Below are 21,613 nucleotides of genomic sequence, written 5' to 3' on the forward strand. Positions count from 1 at the left end.
GAAATCTTTCTCATGCTGTCAGTAATTCAGCTAGTCTAATCAGTTCTCTGGCCTTATCTATAAAATTCCAGCTGGTGTGAGCAACAGAGCATTCCCAAAAGTTGTTACACACATTTGTTTTTCAACAGTGGTGCCAGCTTCATTTGGGGAGACCTCCCAAAAAAACCATTAGAGTTACACACAGGCTACATGCAGAAAGGGGGAGCTTTTGTGATAGAGCAAGCAGAGCAAGCATCAGGTGCAAAGTCCTGTTCACTGGTGGGTCTGTGGATGGAGAGGCAGGCATAGATCTCAGGCCAGGTGGCTACAGTGGTGGCATGTATCTAGTGGAGCTAAAGCCCTATTGGGTTCCAAGTGTGATTCCTGGTAAAGCCAAGCTCAAGCATCAAACGGTGGAAGCTCTGCTCTGGCTGGGTGGTTCAGTTGGTTGGAGCATCATCCCATACACCAAAAAGACTGCAGTTTTTCGATCCCTGGTCAGGGTGCATATGGGAGGCAACCGGCAACCCACTGATGTTTCTCTCTCCCCCTTTGCTCTCTCTAAAATCAGTAAACATACTCAGGTGAGGATTTAAAAACAAGTAATGGAAGCCCTCTGAATTTTTATAGCCCACAACGGGTAGTGTCCCACTCATATCAGTGTCCAGGTGCAGTCCTTACCTTAGTGTTCAGATATGTAGTTTTGGTAGTAAAGGACCATGGTAAGGGTGTTCTGTCACACCCCATTACCTCAGTTCTGAGCATCATGCCACTTGACATAACTGCCATGGCTGACAGTGATTCCATATTGGATTCTTGAAAAACACCCCAAGTCCGCTCTGCTTTTGCTGTATATACCAGCTATCAAATTCCAGAACTCTATTTACTAAAGAGTGTTTAAGTTTTGAATTACATCTATAAAGGAATAAAGGAGGGGTAGGGATTAGCAAATATAAGAAAATATGTTTAGTTGTTAGCAAGAACTTGAGGTACACAAACCAGCCTGAGACTTTTAAATACGTGCGTTTTAATAAAAGCTACACTTCGAATCTTGTTAGCAGAGGCTGCACTGATGGGATATTATTGCTGGACTATTAAAGACGCGCCTGCTATAAATTCCAGAAACTGTCCTTCGGGCATTTTGAGAAACAGTAGGAATTGCGGGGTGGAGGGGGAGGTGTAAAATCCGACTTGTAGGAAACTGCCCAAAACTGATTATTCAAAGTAGTATTCTGGAAATCTCAGCGTATTTGGAACCAAGACCCCTCTTTAATGCCTCGGTTCTTTCTGGAAACCAAAACTTGAACGTTCGAATACGAACTGAACTGCCCAGGAGCCTCCTCGTGCCGTTATACGGTGGGTTGGGCTTGTATTTGCACAAAACTGTCCACATTCCACTTATATTGAATACTGCACTCTCTTACTCATTTCTGTGGGATTTCTGGCATTTTAAATACCCTAAACTAAGCGTATGACCGCACCTGCTACAGGAACCAGCCAGAGACCCAATGTGGCCCTGGAAGCCCAAGGAGGCGGGACCAGAGGCCGAACCAAAAGGCGCAGAGCTGGGTCCGTACCGCCTCCAACCGGAAGTGTTTTCCGTTCCGTCTTCGCCGTCGCCCCGCCCCTTGGCCTTTGCTCTGGTGAGGCGGGACTTCCTGTCTCCTCTATCCAAGAGCCTCCAAAGTGAGGCGGTGTGCAGAGTGTTTGAGTGTCAAGACCTGTGGCAGTAGATAAGTTCGTACCTAGTGCACGGGTATTCACCCACTTGTTCTTGTAGTTATCCTTGCTGTTCTCCCACGGCGTCTCCGAGAGGCCTTGGAGCCCCGAGAACCCAAGCTTGTGTCTGTCCGCAGGTTCGGAGAGGGCCATGGAGGTGCGACCTCCAGCACCACGGAGCTTCCTCTACAGGGCACTGGGTCCTTTCCCCCGGGTCTTTGCTGCAGAAGCTGTGGCTGCTAATTCTGTGGCCGCCGATTCGGAAGTCCTTGTGGAGGACCAGAAGCTTCCTTCCTACATCTCGGAACCTCGTTATCCGGAGTCCGGATGGGACCGCCTCCGAGAGCTGTTTGTTAAAGAGTAAAAGTGCCTGGGGCCTGTGGGGAGGGACTGCGAAGGAAGTACCCTGAAACCTGGGTCACCCTGAAGCAAAGGACCACAAGGTGTTTGGGTTTATTTTTAAATGGGATCTGGGCTTCTAACATTTGTGCCCCTACCTTGCATCCTGTCATTCCCTGTGATAATTGTGTTGATGACAGGACGCCATTTAGATGATAAGGGTGCGATTCATGAATGAGAGCTTTTAGGGTTATTTAGGGAATATAGTCTTAGTGTAATTACTCTGATTTTACAGATTAGAAGAATTGGGCTGAATTAATTAGTGTCAGAATTGACTGTGGAAGATACATTTGCAGGATCCTATTCCAGTATTCCTTTTCGTATTTCACTTGATCCCAAACTTCTATATTTAGTGACCAGCAGCCCCCCTACCCTCCAAAAAACTGGAAGTTGGAGAGATGGGCAGAGGGCTGTAAAATTCTTTTTCTTCCAAATAAGGAATATATAAAAATAGCACCTATTGTCTCATCATTTTATAAAAGGTATTGGCTGGGTAACATGATACTTAAGAATAAAAGATGATCCTTTGAATTGAATTAACTTTAATGAAAAACTGAGGATATTTCATCCACTATTTGAATAATTTTATCTATCAATTACTGGTGAAAAGTTTGCCCTTTTATCAAGTACTTTACCATACTATACCATGTTATAAAATGGATAAATTAATGTTGAAGATTTATTATGTTGCTGAGGGGCATATAGTTGGGGCAAGGGAGTTGGCAGAATTATATTTATTTAGATTTCATCATCATTTTAAAAATGAGTTAGCCTTTCTCATTGGTCCTTCCAATATTTAGTTGAGATTCTTGTGAAAGATCCTATGTAGTATATAATGGGAGGGGGTTATTTTGATAAGCTTTATAAACCAGAGAATGTTAGAGCTGAAAGAAATGTGAAAGACAATTTAATATAACTTCCACACTCCCTTCAATCATAAATGAGAAAAGCAAGATTCACAGAGATTGTGATCTGGCTGCAGGTCACTTAGCAGTGGGTGACCGAACCACAACTCCATTGTTACTACTTGGAGTCTAGGCCCTTCCAATCACTGTGCCCCATTTGTTTTTCACTATTCATTAGTGGTTTGGGCCAACCATATAATTTCTTAGAGCCTCTATTTCCATATTGGTAAAATGTAGAGAAATATCGCCTATGTCATGGAATTTTTCAGAAGCTGAAAAAGTACAAAGTATATACTTCTGCTTGTTAAATCTTAAGCTGTTTTACATTTTTTTCTTTTCTGAATTCTACCATAGGTCATTTTTTTTTAATGTAAATGTTATTGATCTTATTCACTATAAAGGATAAAATATAAAGTTCAAATTATAGTTTTGCCTGTTGACATAGTATAAGAATGACAGTTTTCTAACAGATTTAGATTTCTCTCAGATCCAGAAACTAAAGATTCTGATTCTGATATCAGAAATATGGTTATTGGCAATTAGACAAACACTTGTATAGTCGCTGAAAAAGCAAGTAAGTAATGTAAATAATTAATACTTAATAGTTTACTTACCTGGTAGGATCATTATTTATAGTAGCTTAATACTTAACAAATGTAGCTATTCATTAGAGCAATTTCTGGAGCACATCTTGAATAGATATCTGGAGGACATCTTAGTAATTCTAGAGTATGCTATTGAGAGTAATAAGTTGAATTAAAACATTTTTCTTTGTTATTTAGGTTGTCTGTGCTGTCTGCTGCATCATGAGTTTTCTCATTCAATGCCCACCTGAGCATGACATAACAGTCGAAGTATTCAGAAGTATTCAAAAAGATAGGGTTTTTTTTTTTTTTACAGTTAAGATTTCATTCTTGCCTACATTGTCCTAAAATCCCAGAAGTGTGTAATTTCCAAAAGTTAGTTTAAAATTCAAAAAGGAAAATCGTGACCTCTATGCCCAGCTAAATTTCTTCCTATTTCCAGAGGCTATAGTAGAGTCATTAAATGAAAGTGCCTTTAAAAACAAAACAAAACAAAAAAAACCTTTTTGTTGAGGTATAATATGCATCTAGAAAAATGTGTAAGTGTACTGATCAATGGGTTTTCAGAAACCCAATACCAAGAGACTGTTACCAGCATACCTAAAGCTCTCTTTGTGTGCCTTCCCAAGAGTAACTAACCATTACCCTAATTTCTAACAGCATAGATTAGTTTGGGCTGAAATATGAGTTACTTGTAATTGGATTATTTAATTCATCAGAGAATTGAATTGGTTCAGCCCATAATGAAAAATGTGGTTGTATTAGCATTTGGGGTAGTTCTTCCATTCTGTTTTTTGGAGAGCAGTATGTATATATACTAATTCCAAACAACATTGTGTTTTTGGTGTTTTAGTGAACAGCAGAGAACGTCAAAAGAACTTGAGAATATTTATAGGGCAGCAGCTTCAGCAGGCATCATTGGCTGGGCATATGGGGGAATACCAGCTTTTATTCATGCTAAACAGCGCTACGTTGAACAGAGCCAAGCAGAAATTTATCATAACCGGTTTGATGCTGTGGTACGTACTGGTGTTCTAAAACTACTTTAAGGGCTCGCCAATTAGCAGTTCACTTAACACTTAATCATTCAGTTAAGTGGTAGGTTGGGAGAGTTTAGGATGTCAAGAGTAAAGAAACAGTCTATCTTTACTAACAATGGAAGTATTAATGCTAAACTATGTATACATGGCCTGTCAGACCACTTATTTTTAGAAGAGATTACTATAGCTCTCTTCTGGAAAATATTTTTTTTCTTTTTTTTTTTAAATTTTATTTTAATCATTGTTCAAGTACAATTTTCTCCCCCCTACTCCCATTCCAGCTCACCCACCCAACCCTCCCCACTTCCCCCCCATTACCCCCCACCCCTAGTTTTTGTCCATGTGTCCTCCAAATTTGTTCCTGTAGACCCTACCCATTCTCCCCTGAAATTCCCTCTTCTCTCCCCTCTGGTCACTGTCAGACTATCCCCTATTTCAGTGTCTTTGGTTATATTTTGCTTCTTTCTTTGTTTTGTTGTTTAGGTTCCTGTTAAAGGTGAGATCATATGGTATTTGTCTTTCACTGCCTGGCTTGTTTCGCTTAGCATAATGCTTTCCAGCTCCATCCATGCTGTTGCAAAGGGTAGGAGCTCCTTCTTTCTTTCTGCTGCATAGAATTCCATTGTATAAATGTACCATAGTTTTTTGATCCATTCATTTACTGATGGGCATCTAGGTTGCTTCCAGCACCTAGCTATTGTAAATTGTGCTGCTATGAACATCAGGGTGCAAATGGAAAATATTTCTAATCTGCTAAATTATCAAGACTCAACTGTGGCATATTTACCCTATTCACAAAGCCACTGTGGAGTACACTAGCTCACACTAAAACAATAATTAACATTTATCAGTTTAGAGCAAGGATGTCAAATTCATTGTCACCTGGGGCCATATCAGTCTGGCAGTTGCCTCCAAAGGACCGAATGTAATTTTAGGCCTGTGTAAATGTAACTACTTCTTAACAGTTAAGGAAGAGCTCGGTGCTGCCACTGTGTGGAAACAAGGTGCTAGGTGGGATAAAACAAGGTGGAGGACTGGATTCGACCCACAGGTCCTATGTTTGCCATCTGTGCTTTAAACTTTTAGAGTGCTAATTCATTTGTTAGGTTTGTGCATCAATTCTGTTGTACTAGTGAGGAAGTTACAGCTTAGAGTTTTTGTTTTTTATTTTAAAATTATGTCAGACTTAAAAGTTTCAAAAGTATAAAGGATTGCTATCTACCTTTCACCCAGATTATCCAAATGTTAACATTTTACCACATTAGCTTTATCATTTTTTCTGTGTATAATGCCTACTGTTATTTTTTTGTGTGAACTACTTGAGATTAAGTTTTAGACATGATGAATACTTCAGCATTGTTTCTTGAAAGGAGAGACATTTTCTTATATAATTATACAGAACAGGAAATTACACTGCTAGAGTGTATATTATCTACAGACTTTATGTAAATTTTGCTAGTAGTTCCACTAATATAGTCTGTTTGAAAAGCAACTAAATGAAAAAAATTTCGGTCTAGAATATGATACTGTATCAAATACTGAATTTGCCTGTCATGTCTTTCTAGTCCCCTATAATCCAGAAAGTTCCCTGTCTTTCTTTGACTTTCTTGACCTTGACATTTTTTAAGATTATTGGCCATTTATTTTGTAGAATTTCCCTTAATTTGGATTTGTTTGGTTTTTAAAAAATGTGGTTAGTTTCTGTTTATGTGTTTTAGCAGGAACATCCTAGAATTGATATGTCCTCAGTATATTATATCAGCAGTCCATGATACCTGTTTTTCACTACACTCATGGTGTTTACTTTAGTCACTTGTTTGATATGGTCACTGCAAGGTTTTTCCACCATAAAGTTACTATTTTTCCCATGTCAGCAATTTTCAAGGTGTGCCATACCTTGATATGCCACAAGAATTTTTAGAGCATGCAATACCTGACTGTGTAGTCAGGGGCACTGATCTCTATTCCCTTAGACCGTCAAATAAAAAACACAACAACAGCCAATACAACAATTGCTGTCCGGTATGAACACATCAAAATTATACCTTTTGTTTTTTGTCAAATTGGCAAAAAAGGTATTTTTTGGTGTGCCACAGAATTTTAGTTTTAGTTTTTATGTGCCATGAAATGAAAAAGTTGAAAATTGCTGCCCTAATGTTACCTTATGGATACTTATTAGACTATGCAAATATCCTATTTTTCATCAAATGTCTACCTTGTAGTTTTAGCATTCAATAATGATTCTTGTGTGAAAACAGTTATCACTGTGGTGTTTGCCAAATGGCCATTTGTTAATTCTGTCACTCCGTCTGCATTTATTGGTTAGTATTCTGCTATCAGAAAGAGCTTTTACTTTTCCTCTGTTTATTTATCTATCTATTTAATTTATTTAGTGTGGACTCATGGTTTCTCATTTTATTCTGTATGTTTATAAATCCATTATTATTATTATCATTTATTTTGATACTCAAATTGGCTTAGATATGGACATTTGGAGCCCTTCAAGTTAGGTCCTTTTGATACTTCCTCATCATTTTTTGAGCATACCTTTACTTTTTGGCATAGCAAGGTAATCCTAGCTCATCCTTTACTTTTCAAGATAGAATCGAACTCCAGTTTCTTTTGGTGGAAAATGGTATTTAAAAACCAAGATCTGGTGGTAGGTATGGTCATTGCTACTGGGGTGTCATGGCTTCTAGGCCCTAGGCAGACAGAGTTAGGAAGTGTGTGTGCATGCACATGATTTATATTCATATGCATATTCCTATATACATCTCTTATCTATTTGTGTATCTGCCTACTTATTAAAAGCCATGAGTTCATACTGACACCTTTCAGAGTGGTTTTCACTTGCCCAATACTATATAGTAGTTTAGAATCCAATTAGGGATTCTCTCAGATTCTTTAAAAACCCAGAGTTTATCCCCACAGTATTATACTGGACGTGTTTTTATGGTAATCTAGTGACAATGGGCCGTGGAGACACACAACCTACCTTCTATTTCTGACTTTATTCCTTATTAGCTAAGTGATCTGGTTAGAAACTTCCTCTCCATGCTATAGTTAAAACTAAAACACCTATCCCCTGGCTGGAGTAGCTCAGTGGATTGAGTGCGGGTTGTGAACCAAAATGTTGCAGGTTTGATTCCCAGTCAGGGCACATGCCTGGGTTGCAGGCCACGGCCCCCAGCAACCGCACATTGATGTTTTTCCCTCTCTCTCTCTCTCTCCCTCCCTTCCCTCTCTAAAAATAAATAAATAAAATCTTTAAAAACAAACAAACAAAAAACCCACTAAAACACCTGCCTGAAAGAAATGTAAAGATTAAATGGGGTAGAATGTTAACACACCTTATACCTAGAATGTGGTCAGTAAATAATTACTTTTTTTCTTCCTCTGCTCCTCTTTTACACGTCTGTATTACTTTAATCCTTACCTTTTAATTTTCCATTTACTGAGTTCTTTATTTTACTGATTTTATAGCTGGCATGGTATTTGCCATCCCAGTGATGTTTAATTGATGAATTACTTGGTTGCCACTGGCAATTCTTAGTTTCTTTTCTATCTCTTGATAGACTAGGATGCACATGGGACTTTTGCTTAAGCTTCAGTACTTAAGGAATTATATTTCTAGAGATTTTCTGTTGTTTCTATCTGTTTAGTCTCCCTGCCTAGCCCATAGCTGACATCCCTCCACCACAGTTTTAGAATAAGGAAAGTATCAAGGTACCTTGGAACCTTACAGCCTTTTTGTTAACTTTAGCAATCGGCGCATCGTGCTGCCATGCGAGGCTTCATCCGGTATGGCTGGCGCTGGAGTTGGAGAACAACAGTGTTTGTGACTATATTCAAGTAAGTTCTCTCTGAATTGTGAGAGGGTCTTGCTATTCTTTTATCAGCACATCTTTGAGCAAGTAGGATTATGAAAACTGAACACCCACATGAAAGTGATTCATAATACTTTTTTCTTAAGAACTGTTGCCTGTCTATGTAAAAGAGGGGGCCAGTTGTAGTTTTTGCATTCATGAATGGAGGTCTACCAACTAGTACCAAAATAGATACAGAGTTTTTAAATAAGAGAAATTCTGGAAAATTCTTGATGTTTCTATTTTTAAGTTAATATTTATTCCAGAAATTTGATTGTTCTTTTGTTCCTTCTTCAGTGGGAGAAGGTCCACCTAGGAACCCACATTAATAATGTGAAAGACATTTAGGGACATAGAGAGGAACCAGGGATTGCCATAATAGGCTCTTCTAAACTAATATGTATCTCTTCAGTGAAGTTGTGGTCAAGAAGGTAAATGGGATATATTTTAAATTTTATGTTTTCCTCTTCTTTCTTCCCAGCATAGTGAACACTGGTTTAAATGTATACCGAGATAAAAATGCCCTAAGCCATTTTGTCATTGCAGGAGGTAAGACATTTTTGTTCTTTATGTTTTTCAATCTCAAATATGATTTGGGAAATATGTAAGGATGTATAAGTCATACCTAGTAAATTCTTTGGTTGGCTTATTCAACATTCCTGCCAAAGGTATGGAGACTAGCATGCTTGCTCTTTGGTATGCATGGTGAACAAAACAGAAAAGGTCTTTGCTTTCATGGAGTGTTACAGTCTGATGTGGATGGGAAAAACAGTTTGTTATGATAGAATATACCAAATTGGCAAGGCACTGGGATCTACTGTGGATCACAGAAGGCCTGTTTGAGAAAGTGACATTTAAGCTTTGACATTTGATGTCTGAAGAATGGGAAGAAGCAAGCCTTGCAAAGAAGAGTAGCCTAGGCAGAGGGAACAGCAAAGGGGAAGGCTCCTAGGCAAGAAAGTTTTTCGAAAATAACGTGACTGGAACATAGTGAATTAGAATAAGAATGGTTTGAGATAAAATTGGTTAGGTAAAGTAAAAAAGGGCCAGGTTTTTCATGGTAAGACTTTGGATTTTATTTTAAAGCTTTCTACCTCTGGTAGGTAATTAAAATGAACATTAAAAAAAGAAAGTACAGTCATCCCTCGGTATCCATGAGGGGATTGGTTCCCAGACATCACACCTCTCAAGTCCTACCGCCTCCCATGGATACCAAAAATCCGCAAATGCTCAAATCCGTTATATAAAATGGCATAGTGTTTGCATATAGGCTACAACAGGGTATGACTGCACATCCCTCCCTTCCTTCATGTGGATTCAGCATAGTGCTTGGGCTGTGGCAAACTCAAGTTTTGCTTTTGGGAATTTCCTGGGATTATTTTTCCAAATACTTAAAATCTGCAGTTGGTTGAATCTACAGCTATGGACCACATGGATATGGAGGGCTTATGGTATTAAAGTGTTATTTTCAGAAATATAGATGAAGTTAATACACTCAAACACTAACTTATGTACATTCTCTTTATTTTTTTACTTTTTATTTGGAAATAATTTCAAAGGTATAGAAAGTTGCAAAAATAAAAGTGATACAAGAAATACCATGATCAGTACCTTTTAATACAGAGATGCAGCTATTAACATTTTAGCCCATTAGCTGTATCCCTTGTGCTCTATTTTGGGTGCATTTTCTCTTTTTCTATGTATATGTATACATGCACAAACTCATGTACATAATTTGAACTTAATATTCTAATGAAACAAGTTTTAAATATGAAATTAGAAATAGGCATTAATATCATTGGAGCAGCTAGGACTTGCCCTTTTTGAAGTTGTGAACATTACTACATTTACTACATGTTCGGTAAGCTCAAATGCTTACATTCAAACCAAATTCATGTCTTTCTCCACCCAACTTTCGTAGTTGGTCCTGCTATTCTGTTCTTTGTTGCCTACCCTATTAAATTCCAAAACTGGAAAACAAGTAGCGATGTGATTCTTTCCTTTATTTCCCTTTTTCCAAACTCCTAGTCCTATCCTGAAAGAATATTTATATTCTTTAAATATATATGGAGCTCTCTCATCTTCTCTTTATTCTTACTGCTATTATCAGGTTTCCCCGTTTCTATTCTTGGTTAATTCCACCTCTTCCGTTGTCTTTGTTTTGAAATAAGAATATGATTATAATACTTTCCTGCTTGAGATCCTTCCATAGTTTTCCATCACGGCAATGTTGATTATTGATCTGGCCCCATGTACCCCTCTTGTTCCAGTATTATAAATCCACCTGGATTTCCCAAACCCAGTATATTCTTGCTTTATGTGTATTGGTCCCTCTTCTTGAGACCACCTTCACACTCCCACAACTAATTTTCTTCATCTCCTACTTAATGTATCTTTCAAAGTTCACCTTGTCTGTCATCTTCAGCTTCCTGAGAGAGTTCTCCCTAGCTCCACTTTTCCTATCTTAAGGCTTATTTAGGTGTCTTTCCCCTGTGTTCCCACAATTCTCTATTAATAGTTTTATCAGAGTACTATATTATAGTCATTTATTTGTTTTGTTTCTCTACTAGATGGCTTACTTGAATTCAGAGAAAGTGTTTTCCTTTTATATAACAATTTTGTGACATATCATGGAGTAAATCAAATGTCACTTGATTAACTGTAAATATTAGTAAAATAAGAATGGAAAAATATGCCTGATATAATATATATTTTTATTTCAAAACAACAACCAACATTGAACTTGATATAATACTAAAGTTATATCTTTAAATTCAGAATCAGGTCATGGATGACTTCCATCACCATTATTATTTGGCATTAATCTGGACATTTATGAAAGTATATTTCACATTGAGAATGTTTGAGTGAGGAGCTTGGCAAACCCTCTCCCCAAAAAGCAACAATAAAACTGTACAAAATTAATAAAAATAAACATTTAAAGATGTTGGAAATTGAGGGCACACAACAAATTGAGAAGCAATTCAAGAATTTCTAAAAATAGTGGGAGTCAGTAGTGTTTCAGCCTAGGTTTTCTCCCACCTTCTAATCCTCAACCCCATGATGAAGTTCTGCAAGAGGAAGGCAGGCGAGAGGACTGAAAGTTCTGCTGCTTGAGGTAGCAGACATTATTTGAGACAGAGCACAGAAAATTCCATGACTTCAAGTGTTACCAAAAACAATTGGAAACATGGAAGAACAATATCACACAGCTAATTTGAAGTTTTGATGCTCTTTGGGGCAATAGACTAGCAGATGAGGCAGAATTTTAACAGAGACAAGACAGCTAAACAGAGTTATGATAAGATTCTACTGCCCTGGCTGGTGTAGCTCAGTGGATAGAACACAGACCTGTGAACCAAAGGGTCACTGGTTCACTTCCCAGTCAGGGCACATGTTGGGTTGGGGGCCAGGTCCCTAGTAGGGGACACGGGAGAAGCAATCACACATTGATGTTTCTCTCTTCTCTTTCTCCCTCCCTTCCCATTGCTCTAAGAATAAATAAAATCTTAAAAAAAAAAAAAAAAAGAGAGAGAGAAGATTCTACTAATCCCCAGAACCCTAGAGAGTTCTACACATGTGTAAGTATCCCATGAATACTCAGGAGACACTGGTGGAGCAGGCTACTTATTTTTGGTTAATTGTGAGGCCTTGTGAACACAGAAAATAAAAGCCAAAAAAGATTTATAAATTGTCTAACTTCAAACACATTCTTCAGGCCACAGACAGATCTACCAACAAAAGATGGAAGCCTTACTGGCTTCAGATGTTTATGCATAACTTCTGACAAATCACTGGATGACTGCTAAGCTGGTATGATTCCTAGGAAGCCAGACATAAAAATAAAACCTGAGCAGACATATCAGGTCCGCTAATATTTACTAATATTTACAGTTAATCAAGTGGCTGTACTCTATAGAAAAAAAAAGACTCCATAGAATTGGTCCATGCAAGTCATTTTGTAAACAAAGAACCACAGCCACGCCCATGAGTAGGGAGATATTCCAAACCCAGAGGTGTTATAATTTATTACCTAAAATGTCCAGTTATCAACAAAAACAAAGTCACAAGACATGCAGAAATAGGATTAAAAAAGGAATCATTGGGAATATGTCTGACAGGAACTATCTATTTGACATAGCAGACAAAAGAATTCAAGCCAATTTTAAAGAATTAAAATATGTCAATGATTCATCAAACAGACTCAATAAAGATAGAAATTATTACAGAGTAAAAAGTCTGGGGTTGATAAATACAATAATGGAAATTAAAATTTCGCTGGAGAGGAAGAGCTCAGCAGATTTGAGATAATATAAGAGAATCAGTGAACTTGAAAGTAGATCAATATGGATTGCCTTTTCTAAAAGGCAGCATTTAAAAAGATGAGAAAATAACAGCCTAAGAAATCTATATGAAAACATAAAAAATACCAACATATATGTGATGGAAATACCAGATGGAAAAAAAAGAAGCAGAAACAGTATTAAGAAATTATGACCACAGACTTCCCAAATTTGATAAAAACATTGATCTATATATCCAAGAAGCTCAGCCAACTCCAAGACAAATAATCATGAAGATATTCACATTTAGACACACAATAGTTAAACTGTTGGATGGCAAAGGGAAAAATCTTGAAAATAGCAAGAAAAAAACCCCAACTCATACAAGGAACACCCAATAAGAATAACAGCTGACTCCACATGAGAATGGTGAAGCCAGAGGCAGTAGAATGACAAAGTGCTGAAAAGAATGAGATGTCTGTATCTTGCAGATGTCTGTAAGAATTCTACATCTAGCAAACAATTCTACAAAACTGAAGGCAAAAATGAAGACATCATCAGATAAACAAAGAATTTGTTGATAGCAGACCTCGCTTACATAAATACTAAAGGAAGTTATTCAGGGTGAAAGGAAAGGATACCAGATAATAACTGGGATCTACATGAAGAATTAAAAGCATTGATAAATTATTTAAGTAGTTATTAAAGGCAGCATAAACATTACCTTCTTTAAAATCAGATACATGAAATAATAAAATTAAGTATTGGTCATATAACATTTAAAGATATATGACATTAAAAAATAAAGATACATGGCATTAATAGAACAAAAGAGAAAAGAAGGGAGATTTATCGGAACATGGAAATAGTAACTTGACTGAACAGGAAAGAATGAAAAATATTATAAATAGTAATTATATAGGTTATAAAAGACTTTGTAAATATATTCTCTTTTTCCCCTTAACTGAAAAAATACATATCGTTGTTTAAAATGATGATAATAACATTGTCTTGTTGTTTTTAAAGATATATATATATAAATATTTTTTAACAGGGTTTTTTTAAAAAAGATTTTTATTTTTAGAGAGAGAGGAAGGAAGGGAGAAAGACAGGGAGAGGAACATTGATGTGTGAGAGATACATCGATCAGTTGCCTCCCACATGCCCCCAACTGGGGAACTGGCCCACAACCCAGGCATGTGCGCTGACTGGGAATTAAACCAGCAACCCTTGGATTCACAAGCTGGCACTCAGTCCACTGAGCCACACCAGCCAGGGCTGTGTGTGTGTGTGTGTATACCACAAAGATGGGAGAGAAATGGAGCTGTATTGGAACAGTTTTACTGGAATTAAATTATTTCTGATCTGAAGTAATTGTGATAAATTGAGATGCATAAGAAAGTAACTTAAAAATAGTAACAAGGTCAAACATGAATTAAATAAGATATATTGAAAACAAATAGCAAATGGCAGGCCTAAATCCAATCGTATCAATAATAGCACTAAATATAAATGGATTACATACTTTCATCAATAACCAGAGATTGTCCAACTGTATTTTTTAAAACCCAACTAATATGCATTCTACAAGAGACATAATTTAGGCTTAAAGAAACAAGTTGAAAGTGGAACGATGGAAAAAGATATACTATGGAAAAGAGCTGAAGTGACTATACTATTATCAAACAAAATATACTTTAAGACAATACTAACAATGGAAGGGTATTTTATAATGTCAAAAGGGCCAATCCATCAAGAAGATAAAACTTTCTAAACCTGTATACATTTAACAACAGAGCTCCAAAATACATGAAACACTTTGAATTGTGAATCGAAAGGACAAACAGACACCTCAATAGCAGGAGTCGAAGACTTTAGTACCCCACATTTAATAATGGACAGAACAAATAGACGGAAAACCGACAAAGATCTAGATGATTCGAACAACACTATCAGCCTGTGTGACCTAACATCTCTAGAGCAGTCCACCCAACAGCAGAAAAGACATTCTTTTCAAGTGCACATGGGACAGTCTCCAGGTTAAACCATATATAAGATCACAAAACAAGTCTCAATAAATTTTAAAGGATTGAAATTATACAAAGTATGTTCTCTGATGTCAATGGAATACAACAACAAAAATTTGGGAAATCCACAAATATTTGGCAGTTAAATCACATATTTATAAATAACCCATAAACCAAAGAGGAGTCACAAGGTAAATTAGAGATATTTTGAGCTGAGTGGAAATGAAAACACATTATATAAAAATTTTATGAGATGTAGCCAAATTAGTACTGAGAAGGAAATTTATAGCTATATATGGCTATATTTTAAAAGAAAAATACCTCAAATGAATAATCTATCATTTACCTTTAAAAACTAAGATACGAAAAGCAAAATAAACCTAAAGTAAGGAGAGTGACATAATAGAAATAGAGCAAAATTCAATGAAGTTGAAAGAAAAACAATAGAGAAAATTAATTAAATTGAATGTTGGTTCTTTGAAAAAATCAGCAAAATAACCAGACAATTCTTTAGCAAGACCAACCAAGAGGAAAAGACACAAATTACCAAATTTACTCAAGAAGGAATACAAAAATCTGAACAGCTGTATAACAGATTAATACATAATTAATTTAAAAATCTTTTCACAAAGAAAATCCCAAAACCAAATGGCTTCCCTAGCTATTTGAAAAGTTTCTTTAACAAATGCTTCCAGAAAATAGAGGAAGAGGGAACACTTCCTAATTCACTCCCTCTTTTCTATTAGACTATTATTACACTGATACAAAAGCCAGATGAAGATAGCAAAGGAAACCATAGATGACTGTCTCTCAAGAATATATACACAAAAATCCTTAAAAAATATTAGTGAACAAAATCTAACAAACAAGGATTATATACCATGACCAAGTAGAATTTATCTAAGGAATTCAGAAAGAAAAAGCATTTGACAAAAATTGAACATTCATGATAAAAACTCTCAATTAGGAATAAAAGGGGACTTATTTAAACTGATGAAGATTATCAATGAAAAATCTACAGCTAATATAATATGTAATAGTGAAAGGCTGATTTTCCTCTAAGACTGAGACCAAGGCAAAGATTTATACTTTAGCATTGAAATGTATGCTTGAAATGAATACTCTTGCATTTGGTATTATAATTATACTGGAGACTTTAGCCAGTGCATTCAGACAACAAGAGATAAAAAGCATCTGGACTGAAAAAAAAATAATCTCTTCACTGAAAACATGGTTCTGTGTAATAAGGACTCTGATTTTTTTTAAGATTATTTACTTTTAGAGTGAGGGGAAGGGAGAAGAGAGACACAGAGAAAAACATCAATGTGAGATAGAAACATTGATTGTTTGCCTCTTGCATGCACATCGACTGGGAACTGAATCTGCAATCCAGGCACTTGCCCTGGCTGGGAATCGAACCAGTGACCTTTCACTTTGCAAGATGACATCCAACCAACTGAGCCACACTGGTCAGGGCTGAGTCTGGCTATTTTTTAAATAATTTTAAAATGTTTTCAATTATAGTTGACATACATTATTAATATGTTTCAGGTGTACACTTAAGTGATTAGACATATGACTTACTAAGTGATCATCCTGGTAGGTCTTGCACCCATCTGACGACATACATAGTTATTAAAATATTATTGATTATATTCCCTATGCTCTACTTTACATCCCCATGACTGTCCTGTAACAATTTGTACTTCTTAATCCCTTCACCTTTTTCACCCACCTCCCCCAATCCCTATCCCACCTGGTAATGATCAAAATGTTCTTCATATCTGTGAGTCTATTTCTGTTCTGCTTGTTTGTTTATTTTTGTTTTAATAGATTCAATTGTTGATATGTATTATCATCATATTGTTCATATTTTGGGGTTTTTTTTTTCTTCTTTAAAGAAGGCTGTTTAACATTTTATATAATACTGGTTTGGTGATGATGAACTCCTTTAGCTTTTTCTTCTCTGGGAAGCTCTTTATCTGTCCTTTGATTCTAAATAATATCTTTGCTGGGTAGTGGAATTTTGTTTCGCTTTAAATCTTGTGAATCCCTCCTGGCCTGCAAAGTTTCTGTTAAGAAATGAACTGACAGTCTTATGAGAGCTCCCTTGCAGGTAACTACTTTTCTCTTGCTGCTTTTAAGATTCTTTGTCTTTAACCTTTTGCATTTTAGTTATGATGTGTCTTGGTGTGGGACCCTTGGGTTCATCTTGTTTGTGACTGGTGCTCTCTGCTTCCTGTACTTGTATGTCTGTTTCCTTCCCTAAGTTAGAGAAGTTTTCTGTCATTTTTTCAAATAGGTTTTCAATTTCTTGTATTCTCTCTTCTTCTGGCACCCCCATGTTGTGAATGTTGATAGGCTTGAAGTTGTCCCACAGACTGCTTACACTATCCTCATAATTTTGGTTTCTTTTTCTGTTCTGATTGGGTGTTTTTTTGCTTCCTTATTTTCCAAATCTCTGATTTGAAACTTGTCTTCATCTACTCCAGTGTTGATTCCCTGCAATGTATTTTCATTTCGGTTAATGTGTTACTCCTTTCTGACTGGTTCATTATGTTTTCTATCTCTGTTTTTGTTTCCTGTCTCTTTGTAGATGTTCTCACTAAGTTCATCTACTCTTCCCCTAAGTTCACTGAGCATCCTTATAATCTGTTTTGAACTCTGCATCTAGTAGATTGCTTGTGTCCATTTTATTTACTTCTTTTTTGGCATTTTGGTCTGTTCTTTCATTTGGGCCATGTTTCTTTGTCTCCTCATTTTGGCAGTCTCCCAGTGTTTATTTCTGTATATTAGGTAGAGTTGCTATGTCTCCTGGTATTGGTAACATGGCCTAATATAGTAGGTGTTATGTAGAGTGCAGGGTACAGACTCTCCGATCACCCTGGCTGGGCACTTGAGGTGCACCCTCCATGTGGGCTGTATACACCTTCCTCTTGTAATTGAGCTTTGATTGCTGTTGGCAAGTCAGTGGGAGGGATTTACCCCCAGACTGATCATCTATAAGGACTGGCTATGGCCACTGACCCCTGACCACCATGGAGAATCAACTGTGCAGGAGCCCACCCCACAGAGCAGGATTTACTATATCTTGCCATGTATAATGCACATTTCTTGTCCAAATTTTTGAGGGAGAAATAAGGATGTGCATTATACATGGGTAGTACCTTGTATCTATCTGTTCTTGTGTTTTGTAATTATTTGTGACATAAAATTTCTAGTACCATAATATGTTCAAAAATAAATGCTAAAATTCCTGTATAATACAGAAAACAAGTATCTAAATATAAGTGAATAAAAAATTGAATTAAAAAATTAAAACAAGATTTTTTTCCAAGAAAGTTTGTGCCCAAAATGTGATGTACATTATATAAGGCAAAATATAGTACTACAGCAGGGCTCTTCGCCTTGCTGAGTTCGCCTATTGAGTGTGTTGCATGTGGAGGTGGTTGGATGCTGGTGCCTTGATGTGGTCTCAAGCTTTCTGGTAGGTGTGCTGGCACTGGGCTCTCCTGCTAAGTGCAGGCCAAGGTTAGTTGCCACCAGTGTTCTGCCCAGGGCCACCTGGCATTAGCTGCAAAGGGATCTGAAGATGGCTGCTACTTGTGCTAGACTTAGAGGTGCCCACCCAGGTGAGGCCAAGCTGTGAACCAAGGCTGGCTGCTGCTAGTGCAAGGCCTGGGGCCATTTAGCAAGAGGTACGGGGTTCATTTCCTAATACTGCATGTTTGAGAGATTTTAGGGAAATCTGAAATCAAGAGTCAAGACAGACCATTCGTGTGGAAAAGCCACTGGAAACAGCTTGGGCAGGGGTATGGGCCTCAGGGACTTACCAAGGTGGGGCAAAGAGTGTGAGCCAGATTGGTAAGAGTCTCAGGTGTGGTGCCTGCCAGTTTATGGGGGGAGGTCTCAGAAAAGGAACCAATGGCCTCTGCCAGTACTTCTGTTTGAGAGAAAGCTGCCCCACACCCCGAGTTCTTGTCCTGTTGCTGGACAATTTAGTTCTTCCCTGTATGTCTCTGGTGCCTTCAAGCTGCTGCCCCAGTGCTGGAAATCAAAGGAAGTGAGTTCAAGTAAGTTTGTATGTGGGCCCTTTAAGAGAAACTTCCTGGGGCTCCAGAAACCCTCCAAATCCTTCAGCCTCAATTCCCACTGTGTTTTACAGCCAGAAGTTAGGGAAACTTTTTCCAGGGAACCTGGTGTAGGACTAGGACCCCTTGTTCCAAAGGGAGGACCTCTGCAGCCGAGCTATCCCTCCCAATTTTTATCTGCCACATGTGGGTGTGGGACTAGCCCATTTTGCATCTCTAGTTTCCCTACAAATCTTGATGTGGCTTCTTTAATTCCCTAGTTGTAGGACTTCCATTCAGCCAGATTTCAGGTGATTCTGAATGAATGCTGTCCTGTATTTTAGTTGTAATTTTGATATTTGGCTGCTGACAGCTTCTAGGCCCTTGACTTTATTTTTTAGAGCGGTTTTGGATTCAGCGCAAAATTGGGCAGAAAATACAAAGATTTCTGTATTTTTCGGACCACAAGACACACCTAGGTTTTATAGGAGGAAAATAGGGAAAAAAATTGAAGTAAAGATGGTAGTAAAACATTTAAAAATATAAATAACATAATATTTCACCAGTGTAAATGTAAAGCTACATTCGGACATAAGATGCACCCTCTTTTCCTCCCAAATTTGAGGGAAGTGTGTTTTATAGTCCAAAAATTACTTCCTTACAGTCCATACATTACTTCCTTCCTTTAAACATACACGTAGTTTCTTCCATTATCAACATTCCTTACCAAAGTGGTATAGTTGTTACAATTGAAGAGCCTATTTTGACATATCATTATCACCCTAAGTCCATAGTTTACCTTAGGATTCACTCCTGGTGTTATCTGGTATATGGGTTTGGACAAATGTATGATATATCCATAATTATGGTACCGTAAAGAGGGTGTTTACTATGCTAAAAATCTGTGCTCCAGATATTCATCCCTCTACCCCAACCTGCCCCTACAACCACTGATCTTTTTACTAAGTCCATAGTTTTGTTAAGAATGTTGTACGACTCAGGTCATACATTATGTAGCTTTTTCAGATTGGCTTCTTTCGTTTAATATGCATTTAAGGTTTCTGCATGTTTTTTTATGAGTTCATAGCTTATTTCTTTTTATAATATTCCATTGTCTGGAGGTACCAGGCCCATTTATCCTATCACCTAATTAAGGACATCTTTGTTGATTTCAAGTTTTGACAATTATGAACAAAGTTGCTATAAATGTGTGTTCAGGTTTTTGTGTGGACATAAATTTTGAACTCTTGGGTAAATACTAAGGAGTATGATTGCTGGATCATATGGTAAAAGTATGTTTATTTTTATAAGAAACTACCAAATGGTCTTCCAATGTGACTACCATTTTGCATTTCCAGCAGAAATGAATGAGTTTCTGTCATTTCACACCCTTACCAGCATTTGGTATTAGTGTTCGAGATTTTGGCTACTGTAATAGGTTTTTTAAAAAATATTTTGTTTGTAAAAGAAGACTAGCAAAAAAGATGAAATTGTGTACTCTCTCTGGGTAATGGAATTAAAGGTGATATTTGTTCTTGTTAAACATAAACTTTAAATGTTTTTAAAAAATGTTACCATTTGAGATGACATTAATTGTGTTGTGCTTAGTAAAAGAGGAAAATGAATGACCATTATGCATATACAATACCAGCGGGAAGGAATCTCTGAGCACTGGCCACCATGTAAGGCACATCTGCTCTCAGGCCTACCTGAGAGGTGTGGTGTAGCAGTACAGAAAGGATTGAAGGCATAAACTGCAGATGTTTTTGCTGTTTATTTGGGGAAAGCTTTCCTTGAAGAAGAAAAAAATGAAAGAGGTAAAAGTGAAGAAATTACAGATTTTTAAGGGGAGGTGGGTAAAAATGAAGTAGAATAAGTAGAGGTTCGATCCATAGAACAGATTGATAAATTAGTTTTGTAAAAGGAACATTTCTTCTTTGAACCAGCAGAATAGAAGAGGAGCTTAGCTGTATTGGCATTTTAGACCCAGGAAATCTTGGTTGTGATAGTATAGGATTCAGAAAGCTTTCTTAGGTATTTATGCCCTTTTTATAGAAGAAAAACTTAAAAGTGGAATTCTAGTGCTTAAAGGTGACTTAATATTGCTGTTTTTCTGTGTTTGTTTTTAAATAGCTGTCACAGGAAGTCTTTTTAGAATAAATTTAGGCCTGCATGGCCTGGTAGCTGGTGGCATAATTGGAGCCTTGCTAGGGTAAGTGTTAACATGGTTTGATTCTAAATTAACACAACTTTCATTAATGCTCTGCTTGTTTAATATCTCATTCATTTCTAAAGAACAAATTTAATACTTAGGGCTTATAAAAGATTACTAGTCACATATTGGTAGTAGCTTTAACTGTCCAATTCTAATTCTACTTTAATTGTTCATTTACTTCTCTTTAAATATTACTAATACTTGAAACTATTTGTAGTTTGACCAAAGGTACTTATAAGGAGCAAGAGAAAAGAATAAGGTTAAATAAGCACATTTCTATCTTTAAAAAGTTTCAGTTTTGTTTGTTTAGTTTAATAAATTAAAAAACAATTTCTTCTCTAACTTTTACTTTGAAAAATTCTGAACCTACAGAAAAATACATTGAATGAATGAATACATTGAACACCCATTACACTTCAGTTAGAATCACCAATTGTTAACATTTTGCCATATTTATTTTCTATGTCTGTATATGTGTAGGATATGTGTGTTTCTTTTTCTTTTTTTTGGTTAAACCATTTGAGAC

General features: G+C 36.8%; 1 protein-coding gene across 3 annotated transcripts in view; it reads left to right on the forward strand.

The window, feature by feature from the left end:
* The first annotated feature begins 1,617 nt into the window (after positions 1 to 1,617).
* TIMMDC1 (translocase of inner mitochondrial membrane domain containing 1) overlaps positions 1,618 to 21,613 on the forward strand; it is a 28,862-nt gene continuing 8,866 nt past the window's right edge. Inside the window, exons 1-6 of one of the 3 annotated variants that reach the window (XM_036018131.1) lie at positions 1,618 to 1,716; positions 1,836 to 2,058; positions 4,440 to 4,605; positions 8,390 to 8,478; positions 8,974 to 9,041; positions 21,006 to 21,084. In XM_036018131.1, coding sequence (XP_035874024.1) covers positions 1,850 to 2,058; positions 4,440 to 4,605; positions 8,390 to 8,478; positions 8,974 to 9,041; positions 21,006 to 21,084 — 611 coding nt within the window. In that variant the 5' untranslated portion in view covers positions 1,618 to 1,716; positions 1,836 to 1,849. Of the gene's footprint in view, positions 2,059 to 4,439; positions 4,606 to 8,389; positions 8,479 to 8,973; positions 9,042 to 21,005; positions 21,085 to 21,613 lie in introns of all 3 variants that reach the window. The other 2 variants (XM_036018130.1, XM_028504616.2) reach the window with 2 other exon arrangements.

Source organism: Phyllostomus discolor, chromosome 2 (assembly GCF_004126475.2).
Source record: "Phyllostomus discolor isolate MPI-MPIP mPhyDis1 chromosome 2, mPhyDis1.pri.v3, whole genome shotgun sequence".
Classification (NCBI taxonomy): Eukaryota; Metazoa; Chordata; class Mammalia; order Chiroptera; family Phyllostomidae; genus Phyllostomus; species Phyllostomus discolor.